The 18,823-nt window shown below is 40.3% G+C and overlaps 1 protein-coding gene across 3 annotated transcripts in view; it reads right to left on the bottom strand.

Moving 5' to 3' along the window:
- Positions 1 to 18,823, bottom strand: part of Pcmt1 (protein-L-isoaspartate (D-aspartate) O-methyltransferase) — a 32,597-nt gene that overhangs the window by 6,200 nt on the left and 7,574 nt on the right. The window contains exons 1-7 of one of the 3 annotated variants that reach the window (XM_050161628.1): positions 11,825 to 11,929; positions 11,081 to 11,271; positions 10,298 to 10,329; positions 5,811 to 5,915; positions 3,030 to 3,150; positions 2,280 to 2,365; positions 598 to 767 (exon numbers count right to left, since the gene is read on the bottom strand). In XM_050161628.1, the coding sequence (XP_050017585.1) occupies positions 598 to 767; positions 2,280 to 2,365; positions 3,030 to 3,150; positions 5,811 to 5,915; positions 10,298 to 10,300 (485 nt within the window). In that variant the 5' untranslated portion in view covers positions 10,301 to 10,329; positions 11,081 to 11,271; positions 11,825 to 11,929. Of the gene's footprint in view, positions 1 to 550; positions 768 to 2,279; positions 2,366 to 3,029; positions 3,151 to 5,810; positions 5,916 to 10,297; positions 10,330 to 11,080; positions 11,272 to 11,824; positions 11,930 to 18,823 lie in introns of those variants that run through there. The other 2 variants (XM_050161626.1, XM_050161625.1) reach the window with 2 other exon arrangements.

Raw genomic sequence — 18,823 nt, 5'->3', positions numbered from 1 at the left:
TTACTCCTTACAATGGCTCTAAAACCATGCTGCACACCCAGAAACTGACCCAGAGCTAGACCATCTTCTCCAGGACTGATCTTTTTTTAAATGTCAAACATTTTTCCCCTTTACAAATCTTTCTTTCTCTTTGTCCCAGTGGTATTAGAAGGAATGAACAAGGCAAGAAATGGTGGCCTCTTTTCTAGATCAAAACATTTATTTCCATACCTATTATAGCAGCTACAAACATGACTTAGAAATATTCAGGAAAATAGTGTCTTTCCCTTTTTTTCTAAGACAGGGTTTCTCTGTGTAGTCCTAGCTGTCCTAGAATCACTCTAGACCAGGCTGGCTTTGAACTCAAAGAGATCTGCCTGTGTCTGCCTCCTAAGTGGCTTGTCACCCTCCCTCTTCTAAAGGAATGTGTCAATCTGAAAGAAGAACAGACCAGGCCACATTTGTCACACGGCTCATGGGAGGAGTTTCTGATGCTTTAATGGAGCAGCATGAAGGAAGCCACCAAACACAGCTCTTGCAGGCTAATGTCTTAAAGTCCACACCCTTTCACCTTGAATGTGTGGAAGAAGAAAGAGCAGAAGAGAAAATCACTTCCACCTGGACCACTGCTTTTCTTTATCTGTTAAAGGCACGTATATCACCCCCATCAGAGGCTTCATTTTGACACTGCCATCTTGTAGCTTGTCATATTGCTCCAACATTTGGTTTCCTCCTGCAGGACCAACTGGCAATATCAATCTTCCACCAGGCTTTAACTGGTCTATTAACTAGGAGAAAAAAGAAAAGGCCCACAAACACACCAAATTACAGATGTGAAAAAGTCACCTGACAGCACCGTAAGCAATGTTCAATGTCCATGGGCAAAAGCAGAAATACACTTCATGTAGTCACTTCTTAGTGTCCTTGATTTAACCATCAATCAGGGGTTGATTCCAGGATCCTTCAAGCATAACGTAACCCATAGTGGCTCAAGTCCCTCACAAGTGGCACAGTACTTGCATATATAACACACTGCACACCCAGCCTCATTTGAACCACCTCTAGGTGACTAGTATAACTGAGGGCCACTGTATGGACTTGACACAGTATTCAGTGACAGCAAACGTAAATGTTGCTCTTTCAACTGTCTGGACCTCCCCTCATCCAAAAACATATTTTTCATTCCCTGTTGGCTGAAAACATAGTAACGTGCTCCCCACTTAGCCATTTACCTCTCGTCCCCCCCTCCTAAGGTACAAGTTATCTGATGATGGACTATGCTGTGTATTCACCTTGTCCTCACAGCACCAGACACAACATCTGCTATAACTAAAAAGCTCAGTATGTTTGGGCAGAACCAACGGCAACAGAGAATTCTAATGCCAGTGCAGTGTGTTCCAGATCTTTGTGGAAGGGGCGACGGAGAAGGGAAAAGTACAGAAAATTAACAAGGAACTGCTATCCTATCACCGTGGAATCTAGGGCATCACTGAGACAATGGTAAGGGAATCCTAATGCCATGACTGCATTTAGGAGTCCTGGCACCAGCCGAGTGGGAAAGTAGGGCTGGGCTACTTCATTGATATGATGAGGGTAATCCTATGAATGCAGAACCAAACTACCCTTCCGGTCTAAAAATGGTTAAATCATATTCTACCCTTTGAATAATACAACCTTATATTATTCAAAAAAAAGCAAGAAAGAAACCTGACTTTGGATAGGATAGTACTGCCCCAGAGAAGGTTTCTTTCAGTTAAAATCTGGTCACTTTCCATTTTAATTTTCTTAAGGAACACTTGATTACTGTGTTGCCCTTGACTTATTACCCTGAGTTCTAACAGTCATAATGAAAAATAGGAGATGTCTTCCTCCCGATCCAGGTTTGCTCCCAAAGTCAGTCCTTTCATCTACATCTTCTTAGCATCACATTTATATTTCAAATCTACATAAAGACTGAGCTCTTAATATACAGGCTCCTCCTGTGCCCAAGTCAAACCACCATCACTAAACCGCATTAAACTAAGACTGTAGGAAGACAGCCTGAGTTCTGAGCTGGAGGCTCCAATAACTCTGACCCAGTTCAAGTTCCATCATCAGTGCCCCCTTGACTACTCTACAAAATTCTCTTACACAGACATTTTCTTTTCTATCTAATAAACTATTAGCATTTAGTATTAACTAGAATGTATGAACGTCTAAGTATATTCTGTACTTCATCTGGAACTCATCGCTACATTGCTATATAAATATTTTAAGTTTTAGGACTAAAGCACACAAATACAAAAAAAAGCCCAACTTACTGCCTGGGGCACAACTGGGGCAGCAGCTCCTACATGAATAGCATCGTAAGGAGCTTCTTCAGCATATCCCATTCTTCCATCACCCACTGAAAGAGAAGTTACACTTTGAAAATCTGTGCAGGTCACACTTGGTGTGAAGAATTCTAGCAGAGGAGTCGGGGAAGAGACTTTCATGACTTCATATATCCTTAAGACACAGAAGGCACTGGGGGAAGAACAGTTAGCCTAACTACACTAAAATTAAGAACTTCTTAATTCAGCCTCATAAGGGCTGGGCATATACCTCTACGGTACAGCAACTACCCTGCATGTGGAAGGCCATGGGTTTGATCAAGAGCAGTGCAAAATAAACAAACGAATGAATGAATAAAAGTAAGGTGGCAATAAAATGAAAATGCATACCACCAAGGGGGAGAAATGTATGTAAAGTAACAAGACTAATTGCTAGAACACCCATCTCAAAGATAATAATGCAACCAGATATCTGGACAGGCACCTGACAAGAGGGAAATCCAAATGGGCAAACATGAAAACAAACTCAACCGCAATGATGACAGGAAAACACCAAGCTGAGATCATAAGCAATGCAACACTGTGTGTTCATTAAAATGAACAACAACAACGAAAAAAAAAAAAACCAAAAAAAAACCAAAAACAAAAAAACCCTGTTTTTATCCTACCTGTTTCAATGAAGATGAAGGATACTGAAAATCCACTTAAAAAAAGAAACATTACGTTTCCTGTACTCACCAACCAGCCGTACTCGTCCTGAAGACAGAAGCATTGGGTCGTCCTTTTTGACGTTGTTTATTGAGTCATCTACTAGTTCTTTAATGTGATCAATTCCTATGACTTTTCCACTTTGTCCAACCTGGAAAACAAAAAGTAGTTCAAGAGTTCGCATTGGTAAATTTGCTTTTCTGGAGTGTCTTTAAAATGTTTCCTTAATTAAAATCATATTCTGAAATGAGAAATAAAAAAGTTTTAAGTCATTAATCTAAAATCTCAGTTTATCGCAATTACCATATACAACTTTTTCAACTTTTTGAATAATTTTATTTAAGCAATTATAAAGTTAAAATAAATTACAAAACCTTACTAAGAAATCTGCATTCCTTTTATATTTATAATTTTTTTCTTTTGATTGTTTGAGACGGGGTTTCTCTGTGTAACAGTCCTGACTGACCTGGAACGATCCACCTGCCTTTGCCTCCTTGAGTACTGAGATTAAAGGCATGCACCACCACCTGTTTTTTTGTTTTTTGGGGGGGTTTTTGTTTTGTTTTTTTCTTGAGACAGGGTCTCGGTCTCACTGTGTAGTCCTGGCTGCCCTGGAACTTGCTAAATAGACCACACTGCATCTAATTCAGAGACTGACCTGGCTCTACCTCTTGAGTGCTGGAATTAAAGGCATGTGCCACCACTGTCCAGTCTAGATTTCTAATTTTTAAATCCAGGATTCATTCAGGTATTATGGGTGGCAAATGCCTTTAGTTCTTATACTTAGGAAGCGGAGGCAGGTGGATTAGTGAGTTCAAGACCAGCCTGTTCTACACAGTGAGTTCCGGTCACAATTATATGATGAGATCCATCTTAAAAAAAACTAATATATTTTTCCTGGGCAGTGGTGGTGCACACCTTTAATCCCAGCACTCAGAAGGCAGTGTGGTCTACACAGCAAGTCCAGGGCAGCCAGGACCACACAGTGAGACCCCATCTCAAAAAAGAAAATTCATAAATATATAAAAACAACTTAAGTATCAACACTGATTACAAAATAAAGAATAACAGAATAAAGGCCCTGAACAAACTCCTGGGTCCTACCTGAATTTCATCACTCACAGTTGCCTGACACTAGGCATGCAGACCCGTCATTCTCTAAATCAGGTTCCTCAACTATAAACTAAGAAAAAATGGGGTCTATACCTCATATAAATGAGAAAGAAAAGAGCACATGATAAACACACAGAACACTGATAACTACAGGTAAATGCTTGAAAAACAGTATCTTTTTAAAAGATAACTAAGAAACTTTTTTACTACATTTATTTGCTTATTTTATGTGTAGGAGGCATGTGCCATGGCACATGTGGGAGACTGTTCTCTCCTCCTACCATGTGGCTTCCAGGAATGAACTCAGGCTGTCAGGACTGGCAGCAAGTGCCTTTACCCGATTAGTCATCTTATTGGTCCCCTAATGATATTTTTAAGTGAATATTCCTTTGAAACCAGTAACATATCAACACTAGACAATGATTTGCTAATTAAACGCTATTTTCAGCTTTTTATAAAAGAATTCCTGATACCCAGTTCTGAGGACTTGAACTCTACAAAACCAATAAAACACTAGAAAAGATCATGGCCCTCACTGTGTGCTGGACACTAATCTTAAATATTTAACAAATGGCAAGAAAACAATTTAGACAAAACTCTTATCTCTATAGAGTTACACTGCAGGATCTACTGCACATCTAGAGCACACATCTCACGTTCCATAGACCAGGACCTCTCTGGACACAGAGCTCCTCATAACCAATCTGCCAGGACTCTGAGCACAAATGGTCACTCAAGTGCTGTGGTGAAGCCCTGCTTACACTCTAGACAGCTTCATCAGATAAGCATCTTTGCTAAACACTGAGGTACAGGAAGCAAGCCAGCACCTCACCTTTTTCTAAGGAAAAGCTCTTAGGAAACATGTAAGGCAGCCTAAAACCAGGCCAGCTTCATTCTCTTCTGTCAGATGAGAACTCAGCAGAACTGGGCTGCCATGTTGGGGTCACGTGGGGTCACCCTGGACTACACAAGACTGAATCTGTCTAAATGAGAAGTTCACACAAAGGTGATCCCAGCACTTGGGATCATATGCCTTTAATCACAGCACTAGGAAGGTGGAGAAAGGAATATAAGGTGGGAGGAGACAGGAGCTCAGGCAGTCTGAGGTTTGGTGGGGACAGATGCGTCTGGACATACAGTCTGAGAACAGGATCACCCCTTCAGTCTGAGCATTGGTAAAGGTAAAAGAACTCTCTAGTGACCCGCCTCTCTGCTTCTCTGATCTTCAGCATTAACCCCTATATCTGACTCCGGGTTTTTATTATTAAGATCAACTAGAATTCGTGCTACACTGCCCAACTAAGTCTGGCTTTCTAAATCCAGCTACATAAGAACCCAGGGAAGCCCCTAGGCTTTTCCAATAGACAAGTTAAATAAATTCTCTTTGAGTTCTACAGTTTTGGGTTTAAGTGTTCCATCACTTGCAACTATAATCCAATTTTTTTTTTTTTTTTTTTTTTTTTTTTTTTTTTTTTTTGTTTTTTTTTGTTTTTCTGTTTTTTTTTTAACTTGCTTGGTAGTTCAGGCTGGCCTGAACTCAGAAATCCGCCTGCCTTCTGGGTGCGTGCACGCCTCTACCTGGTTTAAATTACCAAATTAATATAACAAAACAAAGATCAAAACTACTAGTAAAAAGAAACGATAGCTAATCATGTAATATATTTCTATTAGGCTCACGAGGGAGATTAAAGTTCTTACCATCCGTGCAAAACATGCAGTGAGGATTCCGCTTCCAGATCCTACATCAAGGGCTTTAGCACCTTCATGTAACTGGTCAAACAGAAGTTCTAGTGCATATGCATGCTGCCAAAAGAAAATTAACCAAATGTTCACTTCTTCTTGAAGCCCATACATCACCTCATGTAAGTAATTGCCAAAAGAAAATTAACCAAATGTTCACTTCTTCTTGAAGCCCATACATTACCTCATGTAAGTAGTTGGCAACTTTCTACTGAAGTTTCTACTACTAAACTATATTCAGGTATGAATGCATTATAACAAATATCAATATTGAAGAGATTTAAGGTAGCTTCAATCTTTTATAACAAAAAATGTAATAAAGTTACTAAATATAGCTGTAATAATAACAATAAGTCATATAAAGTTCTGGGTGTGGTGTTGCACACCTTTAATCTCCTAGCACTCAGGAGGCAGAAGTCAACCTGGATGATCCATGAATCGCCTGGATCATTTTTATTTACATATTTTTAATGGTCTGCATAAACAGTTTTACAATCAGATTTGTTCCTGTAAGTTTCTAAAAATGGTTATAATAATTACTAATTTGTTCCTTTACTTCTTTCCCCTTCCATCTTTCCCACTGGTAACTACTACCTATTTGATCTATAGCTCTAATGTTAGAAGCATAAGCAGTGTTGCAAGCTACAAAGGAAGTTTCCTAACTCAGCAACCTACAGTAGAACAATATGCTCAGTTGGCAGCATTTGCAGTTACAGCATCATGCAGGGTGAGAGACAGTTTGGTCTTTATTAGTTAACATTTACATCTGGTAGGATCTGGGTTCCTACAATCAACTCACCAGCCAAAGCTGGATCAATTCATTCTACATTCTGTACCATTCCCTCTCCTCTGGAGATATACCGGGTTTTTCCTTTTATCCTATAAGCAACATAACTCAGAAACTTACTCTTATTGGTTGGCACCATTTATCTCTTGTTCTCATGCCCTTCTCTCAACTTCTTAGGATATTGGCACAGCTATCAAACAACTGTGGGCTTCTATGATTCTGCTTCAATCCATCTCTAGACTCTTCCCATTAACTCCTGATACCATCTATTTATTAGCATTTCTCCTAAACTCTTGTGGTTAAACTCATTCTCTCCACAAGTTATGCAAATTTGTAATATTAAATTTTATGAACTACTGTGACTCTTCCAGGCTAGTTACAGGGGGCATTGGAAAGGCAACATCCTGTTCTTAAGTCTGAACTCATGGTCACACCTGAAACATTAAAGGCTTTAGGGGCTGAATTAGGTCCACTGTATATTTTTAACATCTCTGGCTCACTCAGAGGAGTCACCAGGGGGAGTTTTCCCGCTGTAATAGCTATTTTACCCTGAGAAAGTGAAACTAAAGGTCACAGCAGTGTGGCCAGCATAATGAAAGCAAGGAGAGCAGGAGCACGTGTGCCCCGGGGTCAGGCCCAGAACTACGCAGTCAACTATCCACAGGCTTTGCCAAATGGGTCAGGGTCTCTCCAGGGCCTTGCCACAAGCAGATCTTGTTCGTGCTATTGTCAGGCCTTGTTCCCTTAAGTCACATGGCTCCTGCCACTCCAAAAATCTTAGAATTATCTGGCCCCTCGGTAGGGGCAAATACCTTTAATCCCAGCATTTTGGAGGCAGAGGCAGAAGGATCTCTGTGAGTTCAAGGCCAGCCTGGTCTACAAAGCAAATTACAGGACAGCCAAGATTGTTACACAGAGAAACCCTGCCTCAAAAAAACAACAAAAAGAAAAGAAAAAAAAAAAGAATTATCTGTATGTTATGTTAAATTCCCCCCCCCCCACTCCACTCCCAGCCATAAAACAGGGTTTCTCTGTATAGCTTTGGAGCCTGACCTGGAACTAGCTCTGTAGACTAGGCTAGCCTCAAACTCACAGAGATCCACCTGCCTCTGCCTCCTGAGTGCTTGAATTAAAGACAGGTGCCACCACTAGGCTTTTTTTTTCTTTTCTTTTCTTTCTTTCTTTCTTTTTTTTTTTAATAAAAATAGTTTTTAAAAAGTAACTAAGGTGTGTGTGTGTGGCCATATGGCCTTCCAAACACAATTTTACTGTTGCAATACACACACACACACACACACACACACACATAAATATAACTACCAGTTTCCTCTTTCCAATGTAAAGTATTAACAATTTTGATCTCTAGCAACCTGACTGATGAAAAATGGCCCTTTACTAATATTAATTTGAAATATACTAATTTCCATGAAATAACTTTTATTTATTAGTCAATAATACTGCATTTCTTTCTCAAAAAACTATCAATCTTGTCCTTTATTTTTCTTTGGGACTTTTCTTCTACTAATTTCAAAGATGCTCATAAAAACATGTATTTTTATGAATACTTATTGAATTTTTCTATTTTGTCATACATATTATAAGTATTTCTTAGCTTTTCTCATTTTAGCTTAGTTTCTAGCATTTTTCTCTACAACCCCATCCCCCTTTTTGAGTTAAGAGTCCTACTACCTAGCTCAAGATGACCTTGTATGATGGTTTGAAAGAAAATGGAACCCAAAGGGAGTGGCACTATTAGGAGGGGCGGATTGGCTGGAGAACATGTGGTCTCGGAGGAAGTATGTCACTGTGGAGGAGGGCTTTGCGGTGGTCTCATATATGCTCAAGCCATACCCAGTGAGACAGACCACTTTCTATCGCCTACCTGTCAAGATGTAAGAATTCTCAGCACCTTCTCCACTACTATGTCTGCCTGCACACCTCCATACTTCCAGCTGCCATGCTCCCTGCCATGTTGATAATGGACTGAACCTCTGAACTGTAAGGGAGCCAACCCCATTTAAATGTTTTCTTTATAAGAGGTGCCATGGTCACGGTGTCTCCACAATAGAAACCCTAAGATACCTGTCACTATGTAGTAAAGGCTGGCACCAAACTCACAATTCTCCTGCCTCAACCTCCCAAGGGTGTGCACTACCATATCCAACTCTAAAAGCCCTATGTTTTTGAATTACAAGACATATTTAGCGCAGCTAAGATGGCTCAGCAGATAAAAATGCTTGATGCCAAGCCTGACAACCTGAACTCAAACTCCAAGACCTACATGGTAAAAGGTGAGATAAGATCTATAAAAGTTGTTCTTGACCCTCCATATGCCCTTCCACACACCCTAAAGGAATAAAAAATGTGAGTGGGGCAGTGGTGGGGCACACCCCTTTAATCCCAACACTTGGGAGGCAGAGACAGGTGGATCTCTGAGTTCGAAGCCAGCCTGGTCTACAAGAGCTAGTTACAGGACAGGCACCAAAACTACAGAGAAACCTTGTCTTGAAAAAAAACAAAACAAAACAAAACAAAAAAGAAATAAATAATGTAATAAAAACATCTTTTTAAAAGATATACCATGAATTTCTGCTTATTTGGCTTCTATATTTTTTGTAATGCTTTATATTCTATTTTTGTAAGTATTTTTTTCTAGTATTTTCAGTATATTATAAATACATATATGGTAACAGAATTTAGAAGTAAGCTTACACATGAGCTTTTCCTACCCAAATACTTTAAAAGAATCAGAAAGCTACTATTTTCTTCACCAAAATCCAACGCAGTACCAATTCAAGAAACTAATACTTAAAACTAATACTTACAAACAAGAAAATTTCTAGTCGATCAAAAAACCAGACCTTAAACAGGTCTTTCCAAAGTCACATCTTTACACCTGCTGTCCATCACTACTCCCTAATGGCTTTCCAAACCAACTGTGAAAGCTGAAGATCCCCAGAGTATGGTGCTGTAGCTACTTCCGGAGTCAGAGCACTCCCACTGAAGGAGAGGAAGCTCTGGGAGCTCTGGGAGCTCAGATGGACAGTGGGCTGCTTCCCTCTGCTCAGGGTCAGATGATCTGTTAACAATTTGGGGTTCCTACCTGTGGCTTTTGGACATTATGACCCATGCTGGAGTGGCTCTTGCAGTGACACAGTGGCCTGTGAGTCACCAAGCGCCTCTAAGTCTCTGTTACCCCAATAAGCTCATTGGCTTACCAAGTTGGCTGGCTGGAACTGTCTCCTGGTCTACTGTAAGTGCCCAGCTACAGTGGATAGACATCAGTTCACACCATCCCAGGAAGAATCACACAGGATAAGCCTCTGAATTACAGACAACACTCTCTCCTTTACTTAGCTTTTTGCTAGGTTCAATTTCTCTGTCACAGGTGCTAACAACAGACACTGAAACCTTTAATGATGACAGCTTCTAACAAGGAGAGTTCTTCTAAATACCAAGTAAAAAATAAGCTGTTTGGCCCAGCATGTTAGTGCACACCTTTAATCCCAGCACTTGGGAGTTAGAAGCAGAGACAACTAACTCTGTGAGTTTGGGGCCGGCCTGATCTATACAGTAAGACACTGTCTCAAAACGAAAGAAAAGAAATGGTCATTCCAGTAAATGTGCCTGTGCATGGTCAAGTGTAGGGTTAACTCACCATGTGAGGGGCGCTAATGGTAGCTTGGAAGCCTACAAAACAAGAAGAGAATGTTGACACACTCAGCTACAAAAACACACCATATAATGCACACAGCTCCTTTTCTAATAGCCAAACATTGTTTTTCACATTTTTCCCCAGTTTTTATAATCTTAAAGCAAAATTTGTTAGAAAACTGATGTAAGGTAGAAGTTATAAAATACAATCATATCAAAGGCTATTGCGCTCATGTAGTAAACCAACTCCTCTACTGCTAAAGATGCCATCTGCGTGGTTGGCCACCAGCACCACTGTTGTTGTCTGAGACAAGGTCTCACACAGCCATGGCTAGTCTGGACCGGCCTGGACACCTGACCCTCCTACCTTCACTCCCCAAGTGTCCAGTTTACAAGCATGTCCCAACCATGCCAGCTTGGGTCCTTTGCTCCCTCCCTTTTCGAGAGGATCTCCGAATAAGCCTAGGCAGGCCTTGAGCTCAGCCTTTTCCTGCCTTAGCCTCCCAAGTATCTGGGATTACAGGCTTGTACCAGGAAGGCTTTCAACACACTGAGAACTGGTAAATTACTTTTCACTCATTCTCTTCAGATTTCATAAGTATAGTAAGTATGCAAAATCTTAGCAGAATACTAGTTTTTACACTTCAGACAACACTTTAAAAAGTCAGATAACCAGTTGAAGAGATTTGCTCCTCTGTTGCTGCCCATGGTTAAATTACTGTCTTGTGCTGGTTTTTTAGCCCATGTTTTCTTTCCTTTTGGTGTCACATACTCAAGATTTATTTACCTGCTTCTGCCTCTGAAGCAGTTTTCACTGAGCGGTGGTAGCAGGTGCCTTGGGGTTCAGAAGCTCCCCAGGATCTTCTTGCTGACTGTCACAGTGCTTCAAAAGAAGACATGGCAGCTGGCCCACAGAATCCTGAGGCACTTCTAAGCCTCAAAGGCGCCCACTGCCAAGGCTCAGCAGCTCAGCAAAACCTGCTTCAGGACAAGGAGTTAAATACAGAACTTTCTAAAGACAAAGGAAAGGCAAAGCATTGGGCCCAGAGAAACAGAAAAGTCAATAATGACTTACTTATTCCCTTTAAATAGTGATTTCAAAAATCAATGCTAATATGCAAATTCAAAATTAAGGATCCTCAATAAAACTTGGCACTCAGCTAAAACTTAGGTTTTCATTAAAGTTTTGTTTTTCCTTAAAAAAAAAAATCCCCCAACTTCCTGACTCACATAATATATTTTTAAAGATATAGAAAAAGATGCATTTTGTTACAAAGGATATTTTGAAATTATTAAAATTGAGCAACAAAATTTCAATCAGTGGGGCTATAATTCACATCTGTACACTACACACACCTTTAATCCCAGCACTCGGGAGGCAGAGGCAGGCGGATCTCTGAGAGTTTGAGGCCAGCTTGGTCTACAGAGTGAGTTCCAGGACAGCCAGAGATACACAGAGAAATCCTGTCTTGAGAAAAAAATTACGGAGTAACTCATGGAAAACACAATTTTTCAGAAATATAAAGCTTACCTATTGATTGTGGAGAATCCATATAAGGGTTAGATTTTGCATAGTGGGAGCGGTCTGTAGCCAGCATCACTTCAAATACTTTATCTGTCTTGATAATTCCATTTTCTGAAATGAATGAGACAGATTATTTTAAGCAGGTATGACATCAGATGTATTTCCAAATCACTCTGGCTACACTGCAGAGTACAGACTGAAGCAGGCAAGGCCAGAAGTTGGCCACGATGCAGGCACAGGTCACTTGGCTCTAATGATAGCAGTCAGAATGGAGAAAACGAGAAGGGTTTCAGTTACATCCAGTAATGTATACTGAACTGGAGTGGAAGTGGGGTAACAGGTGAGGTGACAGTCACCTGATGATATGAGAAGACCTGGAAAGGAATCAGGATTAACCGAGCTATGGGTCACACAAGTAGGAGTATTCAGCAGTCAAGACACACGAAGCTGAGGTTCAGCAGCAAGTACTGGGTATGACATTATAAATAGCTTTTTCTTTTCTTTTTTTGAGACAGGGTTTCTCTATGTTGCCATAGCTGACCGGGTTTCACTCTGTAAACCTGGCTGGCATCAAACTCACAGAAATCTGCCTGGGATTAAAGGTGTGCATTATCACTACCTGGCCTATAAATAGCTATCTTAAAAATGAGACCAGTTAAAGCAACACAAGTAGCTTAACTATTTATGCAAACTAAAGTCATTTATTCATCAATTGTGGAACTTTCAATTTTGGAAAATTAATGATGGTCATACAGCTGTTCAAAAAAGTCAACACAATAAAACCCTAAACCTGATATCAAGAAGGGACAGAAACAAAGCCAACATGATCTGCAGCATCTCTCTCAGAAAGAGAGTACAAAAGAAAAAGGAAGCAAAAGACACAGATTAAGCACTGATGAAATCATTCCCCCAAAAGGAAGTACAGTGCTAAGTACTATGGGAGACAACGAGGCCTTGTGCTCCCAGATGAGCACCAGGGGAACCCGAAATGTTATCACAGAGTCCATCCTTCGAGGGAAGGATTGCTAATACCTGTTAACCTCCCAGAAGGCTGCAACAATATGCCTTCCAGCCTGGTGACCTTTGCAATATCTGCATGCCCAGAGACTTTTCTGGCACCTGACCCCCCTCCAGGCCCTTATTATCGCAAGCTTGTTTTTCTCAGTCAATCTATAGACCCCATCTTTATGGACTTTACAAAGAGTTTTACTGTAATCATGTCTGATTTGTATTCAGCTTACTTTGTTCCTCAAGGAGATTCATGTATGCTTTGCTCTGCATGAAAGATTGAGTTAATTATAATCAGAATAATTTTCATCAAACTGTGCCTGTCTTGGAAACCCAAATATAAAACAAAACAACCAACGAAACAAAAATCTACACCTAAATATAAGAGCCACAAGAAGATCTTCATAGAAGACAAGACAATGAAGGGCTGGAGAGATGGGTCAGTGGATAAGAGCCTGGCTGCTCTTGCAGAAAACCAATTCTATTCCTAGCACCCACATGGTTGGGTTCCATGGAGATCTAATGCCCTTGGCTCACCTCTGTAGGCACAGGCATGCACATGGTGCACATGCATGCAAGTAAAACACTCAAAACACATAAATCTAAAAAACAAAATGTCTAAAAAGAAAAAAATTGGCTAAGTAGTCAAAACTTTAAATCTGATGATGGATTCTTAGATATCACAACAAAAGCATCAAAACTAAAAAGCAATTGTGTTTCAAAAGACCTGACAATAATTATAAATCATTTATTTGAGAAGTCTTAGCGAGGTGTGGTGGCCTGTGGGAGGTGGAGGCAAAAGGGTAACAAGCGGGTGACTGAGACCCTAGGAGAACTCTAGTGACAGTACTAAAAGTAGTCAGAGCTGGGGATTCTACTCAGTGGCAGAGGACTTACCTAGCATGCCTCAAGGTCCTGGGATCGGTCTCTGATTCTATCAAAAATAAAACCCAGAAAGTTTGTAAAAGATTACCTGAGGACTTAGCTCCACAGTACAGAGCAAATACTACTATTGCAGAGGGCCCACATTTGATTCCCAGCACCTGGATCAGGAAGTTTATAACCACCTGTAACTCTAGCTCTGGGAACCCAAAGCCTCTGGCTTCCTGAGGCACCTATACTCATATGCATATAATCCCTCTTCTACACAAAATAATTTTTTAAAAAATTAATCTGAAAAAAGAAGTTGAAAAAAATACCCAATTTTTAAAAGATGTAAATCAAACTAGGCATTTCTCCAAAGATACACATAATACATGAAAATATGCCAATCATCACTAGTCACCAGAAAAATACAATTTTGTTTTGCTTTGTTTTTTTGAGATAGGATTTTGTTGTGTACAGCTCTGGCTGTCCTGGCTTTGCAGATCAGGCTGGCCTCGAACTCACAGAGATTGTCCCGCCTCTGCCTCCCAAGTGCTAGGATTAAAGGCATGCGCCACCACACCCCATCTTGAAAATACAAGTTTTAACCACAATGAAACACCATTTGTCACTCACTAAGATGATTACAATAAAAAGCAAGATAAGAAGCCAAAGTCAGTAGCAACACTTGTAGTCTCAGGAATTTGAAGTCAGCCTGGACAACATATCAAGATCCTGGCTCCTTCAAAAGTAAGCCAGACAATAACAAGAATTTTAAGTATTTGAGAAATTAGAATCTTTGTGCACATCTAATGGGAATAAAAAACGGTAGTCAGTTTGGAGTGGCTAAACATGAAGCTATCAAATGGTGAGTAACTCCACTCCTAAGTATATTTCCAAAAGAAATGAAAACTTCTAACTACCTATAAACATACACACAAATGCTCATAGCACTTCTTAGAATAGTTGGTTAAAAAGTAGAAACAATTCAAATGCCCATCAAAGGATGAATGGTATAAAATGTGGTGTATCTGTGTAATGGAACATCACTTAGTCACAAAACGGGATGAACTATTCATTCATAAAACATGGAAGAACCTGAAAAAATTATGAAAGAGGTTATAGATTGTTATATATTATATGAAATTTAAATAAAATATCCAAAATAGGTAAATCCATAGGTTAAAATTAGATTAGTAGTTGCTTAAAGTTGAGGATGCGGAAAAACTAGGAATGTGAGACAAGGTGTCATTCTAGGTAATGAAAACGTTAATGTGACCATGGCAGTGACTGAACATCTCTGCAAACACAGCAAAACCCTTGAATGATACCATTTAAATGGATAAATTATACCCATTGGATTTACCATAGTAAAGCTGTGTAAGGAAAACCACACTTTAAAAGAAAGGCAGCAAGAAGGTGCACTGTCCTGCGGGAAGAAGTAGACAGAAAGCAGTCTGGGCGGAAGCAGCAGCACTTCTTCTCTCCTCCACTGCTGTCAACCACTGACACCATCACCTGTCACAAACCTGCAAATCAAGCAGAGCTCCTGGCGGGCGGCCTGAAGTCTCAAGACAGGACAGAAGAAAGCTAGGCTGGCCTCAGTCAAGGCTACTCTAAAGAAAACTAAGCTCACAGTGAACGACTACAAAGATGATCTGAAGCTCCCCAGAAAATAAGCAATCCAGGAATAATCAACTTTAAAACATATTCTGAAAAATGTCTTTTTCCAGATTTAAAATAATCCATTAAAAAAAAAATAGAACCTCAAGACAGGCTAAAAGTAGGAGGTAACATTAGGTTTTTTAGAGGAACATTCAAAGCAAAACAAGAAATTTTTGAAGCAGTTTTCAAGAAATTCAGATGAAGAACTTCTAAGGCAATAAATAAGGAGTAACCACTGCTTCAAGAATTTAAGAAGGGTGCACACAACCCTTCCTGTGGATCCTTTTAGAGCTTAGGTTCCTATATTTTTGGTTGTAAGCTTAGCTTTTAATGGCTGACCAGCCAGCCAGCCAGAGCCTAGCTTCTTAAACTGCAGGCCACAACCCTATAACTGTGGAGATTAAAAATAAAAGGGGGGTTGGGCAGTGATGGCGCACACCTTAATCTCAGCAGCCAGGAGGCAGCGACAGGCCTCTGAGAGTTCGAGGCCAGCCTGGTCTACAGAGCAAGTTTCAGGACAGGTTACAAAGCTACAGAGAAACTCTGTCTCGAAAAACCAAAGAACAATAAACAAACAAACGAACGAACGAACAAACAAACAAACAAATAAATAACAAGGGCAAACAGTAAAATGTTTCTGATGATGCAAAAGGGGCTACAGAGACAGAGAGCAGTTAAGAGCACCGGCTGCTTTTCCAAAGGACCCTAGTTCAGCTATCAGCACCCATATCAGATGGCTAAACCAAGCTGCACTAAATAATTTTCTTATTTTTGGTACATACACACACATATATATATGTCGTAGTCCACCACTGCAAGGAAGTATTTCTTTCAAATATAACTGATTTGTCTTTAGAGGTGCAAAAAAAGTAATGTGCCGTTTTATTTGCATGTACAGCCTAATTGGAGGCTAAACATCCAATTATCATCAACCTATTGAAACTGACCAGCTTTTGAAACACCCTTACGTAATCTGCTTGTAACCTCAGGATACAGGGATCCTCATTAATCAACTATAAAAATGGCTACTGTGGATCCAAATATGTAGCCTATCCAAATAAGATCTTATTAGGGTTTTAACAGAATTTAAATTATAAGCCAAATTTTAAAGTTTGAAAAACTAAGGGCCATATTAAGAATGGATACATTTTTCTTTCAAACTTAGGGTGCAGAAAGGGACAGAGGGTGAATCAAATTTAAGAGGAAAAAAACCCACAAAAATATTACACAAGAGGTTGGGCATGGTGGTGCATGTCTTTAATCCCAGCACTCAGGAGGCAGAGGCAGGCTAATCTCTTTGGGTTTGAGGCTAACCTGTTCTTAGGGTAACATGGTTTCAATTTGTTTACAAAAGTTGATAATATACTTTATTCTAAAAAGAGAGCAAGTCTGTTTTGTCAACTTTAAAAGGAGACCAGGGAACCACCTTGGATATTCTTCTTTAGACAATGTCCACCTTTTTTCTAAGACATCACCAGCCTGGAAGTCACCAAGTGGGCTAGGTGGGCTGGCCACTGAGTCACAAGGATCCATCCACTGTCTCTGCCTTCCTGTGGGATCACGAGCATACATCACCATGCCTGGCTTGTTTTTTTGTTTGGTTTTGGGTTTCTGTGACAGGGTTTCTCTATAGCTTTGGAGCCTGTTCTGAAACTCACTCTGTAGACCAGGCTGGCCTCAAACTCACAGAGATCCACAGGCCTCTGCCTCCCTAGTGCTGGGATTAAAGGTGTGCGCCATGAATGCCCAGTCTGGCTTTTGTTTTGTTTTGTTTTTTTAACTTGGGTTCTGGGGGTTGGGCTCAGTCCCTTGTGCTTGTGAAGCAGGCAGGCACTTTGCTAGCTGAACTACATCCCCAGCTCCATGGACTTTTTTTTTTTTTTTTTTTTTTTGCTCCAGCCCTGTATGGGCAAGTTTTTAAATAAAATTTTCACTGTGTTGAGTAGGGTCTTACCGATTCCTGAGATACACATTGTTCTGATGCAAAACATTTGGCTTATTTTTAATGGCGCTTATCTTTTTTTTTTTTAAAGCAACTTATTGGTACTTCTTTTATAGGTATTCTTCTGGCCAAACTACAAGTTTCTCAAATCATTCTGCTCTGTTCTTTCTACTCCTACTTCTCGCTATAAATTTGGCTAAAAGCACTTAGCCGGTAAATTCATGACACAGCCTGAATGCCGTTTTTGCTCTGAAATTTCCTCTAAAATATAAACTGGTCTGTTGATTTAAGCTCAGGTTCCCAGTCTCAGGGCATGGATAAAATGTAGTCCAGCTGTTTCCACAGGTTAACAAGGGTGGTGCTTAGCCCAATTGCCAATAGAATCGTTTCCATGGAAACCTCATCTGAACAGTATTTACTGTCTGCACTCTCATCTGTGTTCTATCCTCTGAGCCTCTACCACAATCACCTGCTAAACTGTGCTTTCAGCATAATAAGCTTTCTGTCTTTTCAGATTCTTTCCATGAACAAATTCCCAGGACTGTTATTGCATTGTTCCAGGTGTAGCTGTAGTCAGTTGCCCTATAAAGTAACACCACTTTCTATTAGCCAGCTCTCTCTTGTTACAATAAGTACCTAAGATAATTTATGTATGGGTATATTCTGGTTCACAGTTTAAGACTTCAATCCATATTTGATTTGCTCTCTTGTTTTGGACCTGTGACAAGACCACCCAAGAATGGACGTCAGTTGGTTCCATTGTACATGGAGGAAGAGCATGATGGTTTTTCAGTACTTGAGAATGCCAAGTTATGGCTGGAGAGATGACTCAGCAGTTACTAGCACTTACTGCTCTTGCAGAGGATGGAAGTGTGGGTCCCAGCACCCCGTGGCATCTTACAATGTCTATAACTCTTGTAAGAAAAGATCTGAAATTCTCTTCTACATTACATCAGCACAAGGCACACTATGGTGCCCACACATATATGAACACAAAACACTCAGACATTGAATAAATACATCTTTTTTTAGTTAATATGATGTAATGGTAGAGATATCCCCTAAGAATACAAAGGAAAACCTAGGAAGTCAGAACATCTGTGGCAGGGTTGGGGGCCCTGAAAGGAGCTGTGAACTACATAAAAATAATAAAGCTGAGGGAGTGAAGCTAGACCGCAGTAGATTCTACAACGGCAGAACTGCCAGGAGCAGGGAACACCTGCAAAGAAAACTACGGGCAGCGTACGTCCCTGTAAGAGGCTGAAAGAGTGACAAGACAAGCCCTAGGTGTGTCTACCCAGACCCCTGGCTGTCCACACTTGTTAGGGAGCATCCTGAACACCAGCTACAGAAAGGATTTTATGTTTGCCCTGCTGGGGCACCGGCCTTGGGTTTGTCTGATCCCATCTTTCTATGTCCTCTTGGAATACAAACGTATGCCTTTGCTTGTCCCGTTACTGTATTTCAGAAGAATAGGATATGTGTTTTTGATTTCTTACAAGGAATTACAGCAAAGTCTGTCTTCT

The sequence above is a fragment of the Alexandromys fortis genome, unplaced genomic scaffold (genome assembly GCF_014885135.2).
Source record: "Alexandromys fortis isolate MF-2015 unplaced genomic scaffold, M_Fortis_MF-2015_v1.1 scaffold_134, whole genome shotgun sequence".
Classification (NCBI taxonomy): Eukaryota; Metazoa; Chordata; class Mammalia; order Rodentia; family Cricetidae; genus Alexandromys; species Alexandromys fortis.
The sequence above is the reverse complement of the archived record's forward strand: the minus strand, read 5'-3'. Positions and strand labels throughout refer to the sequence as shown.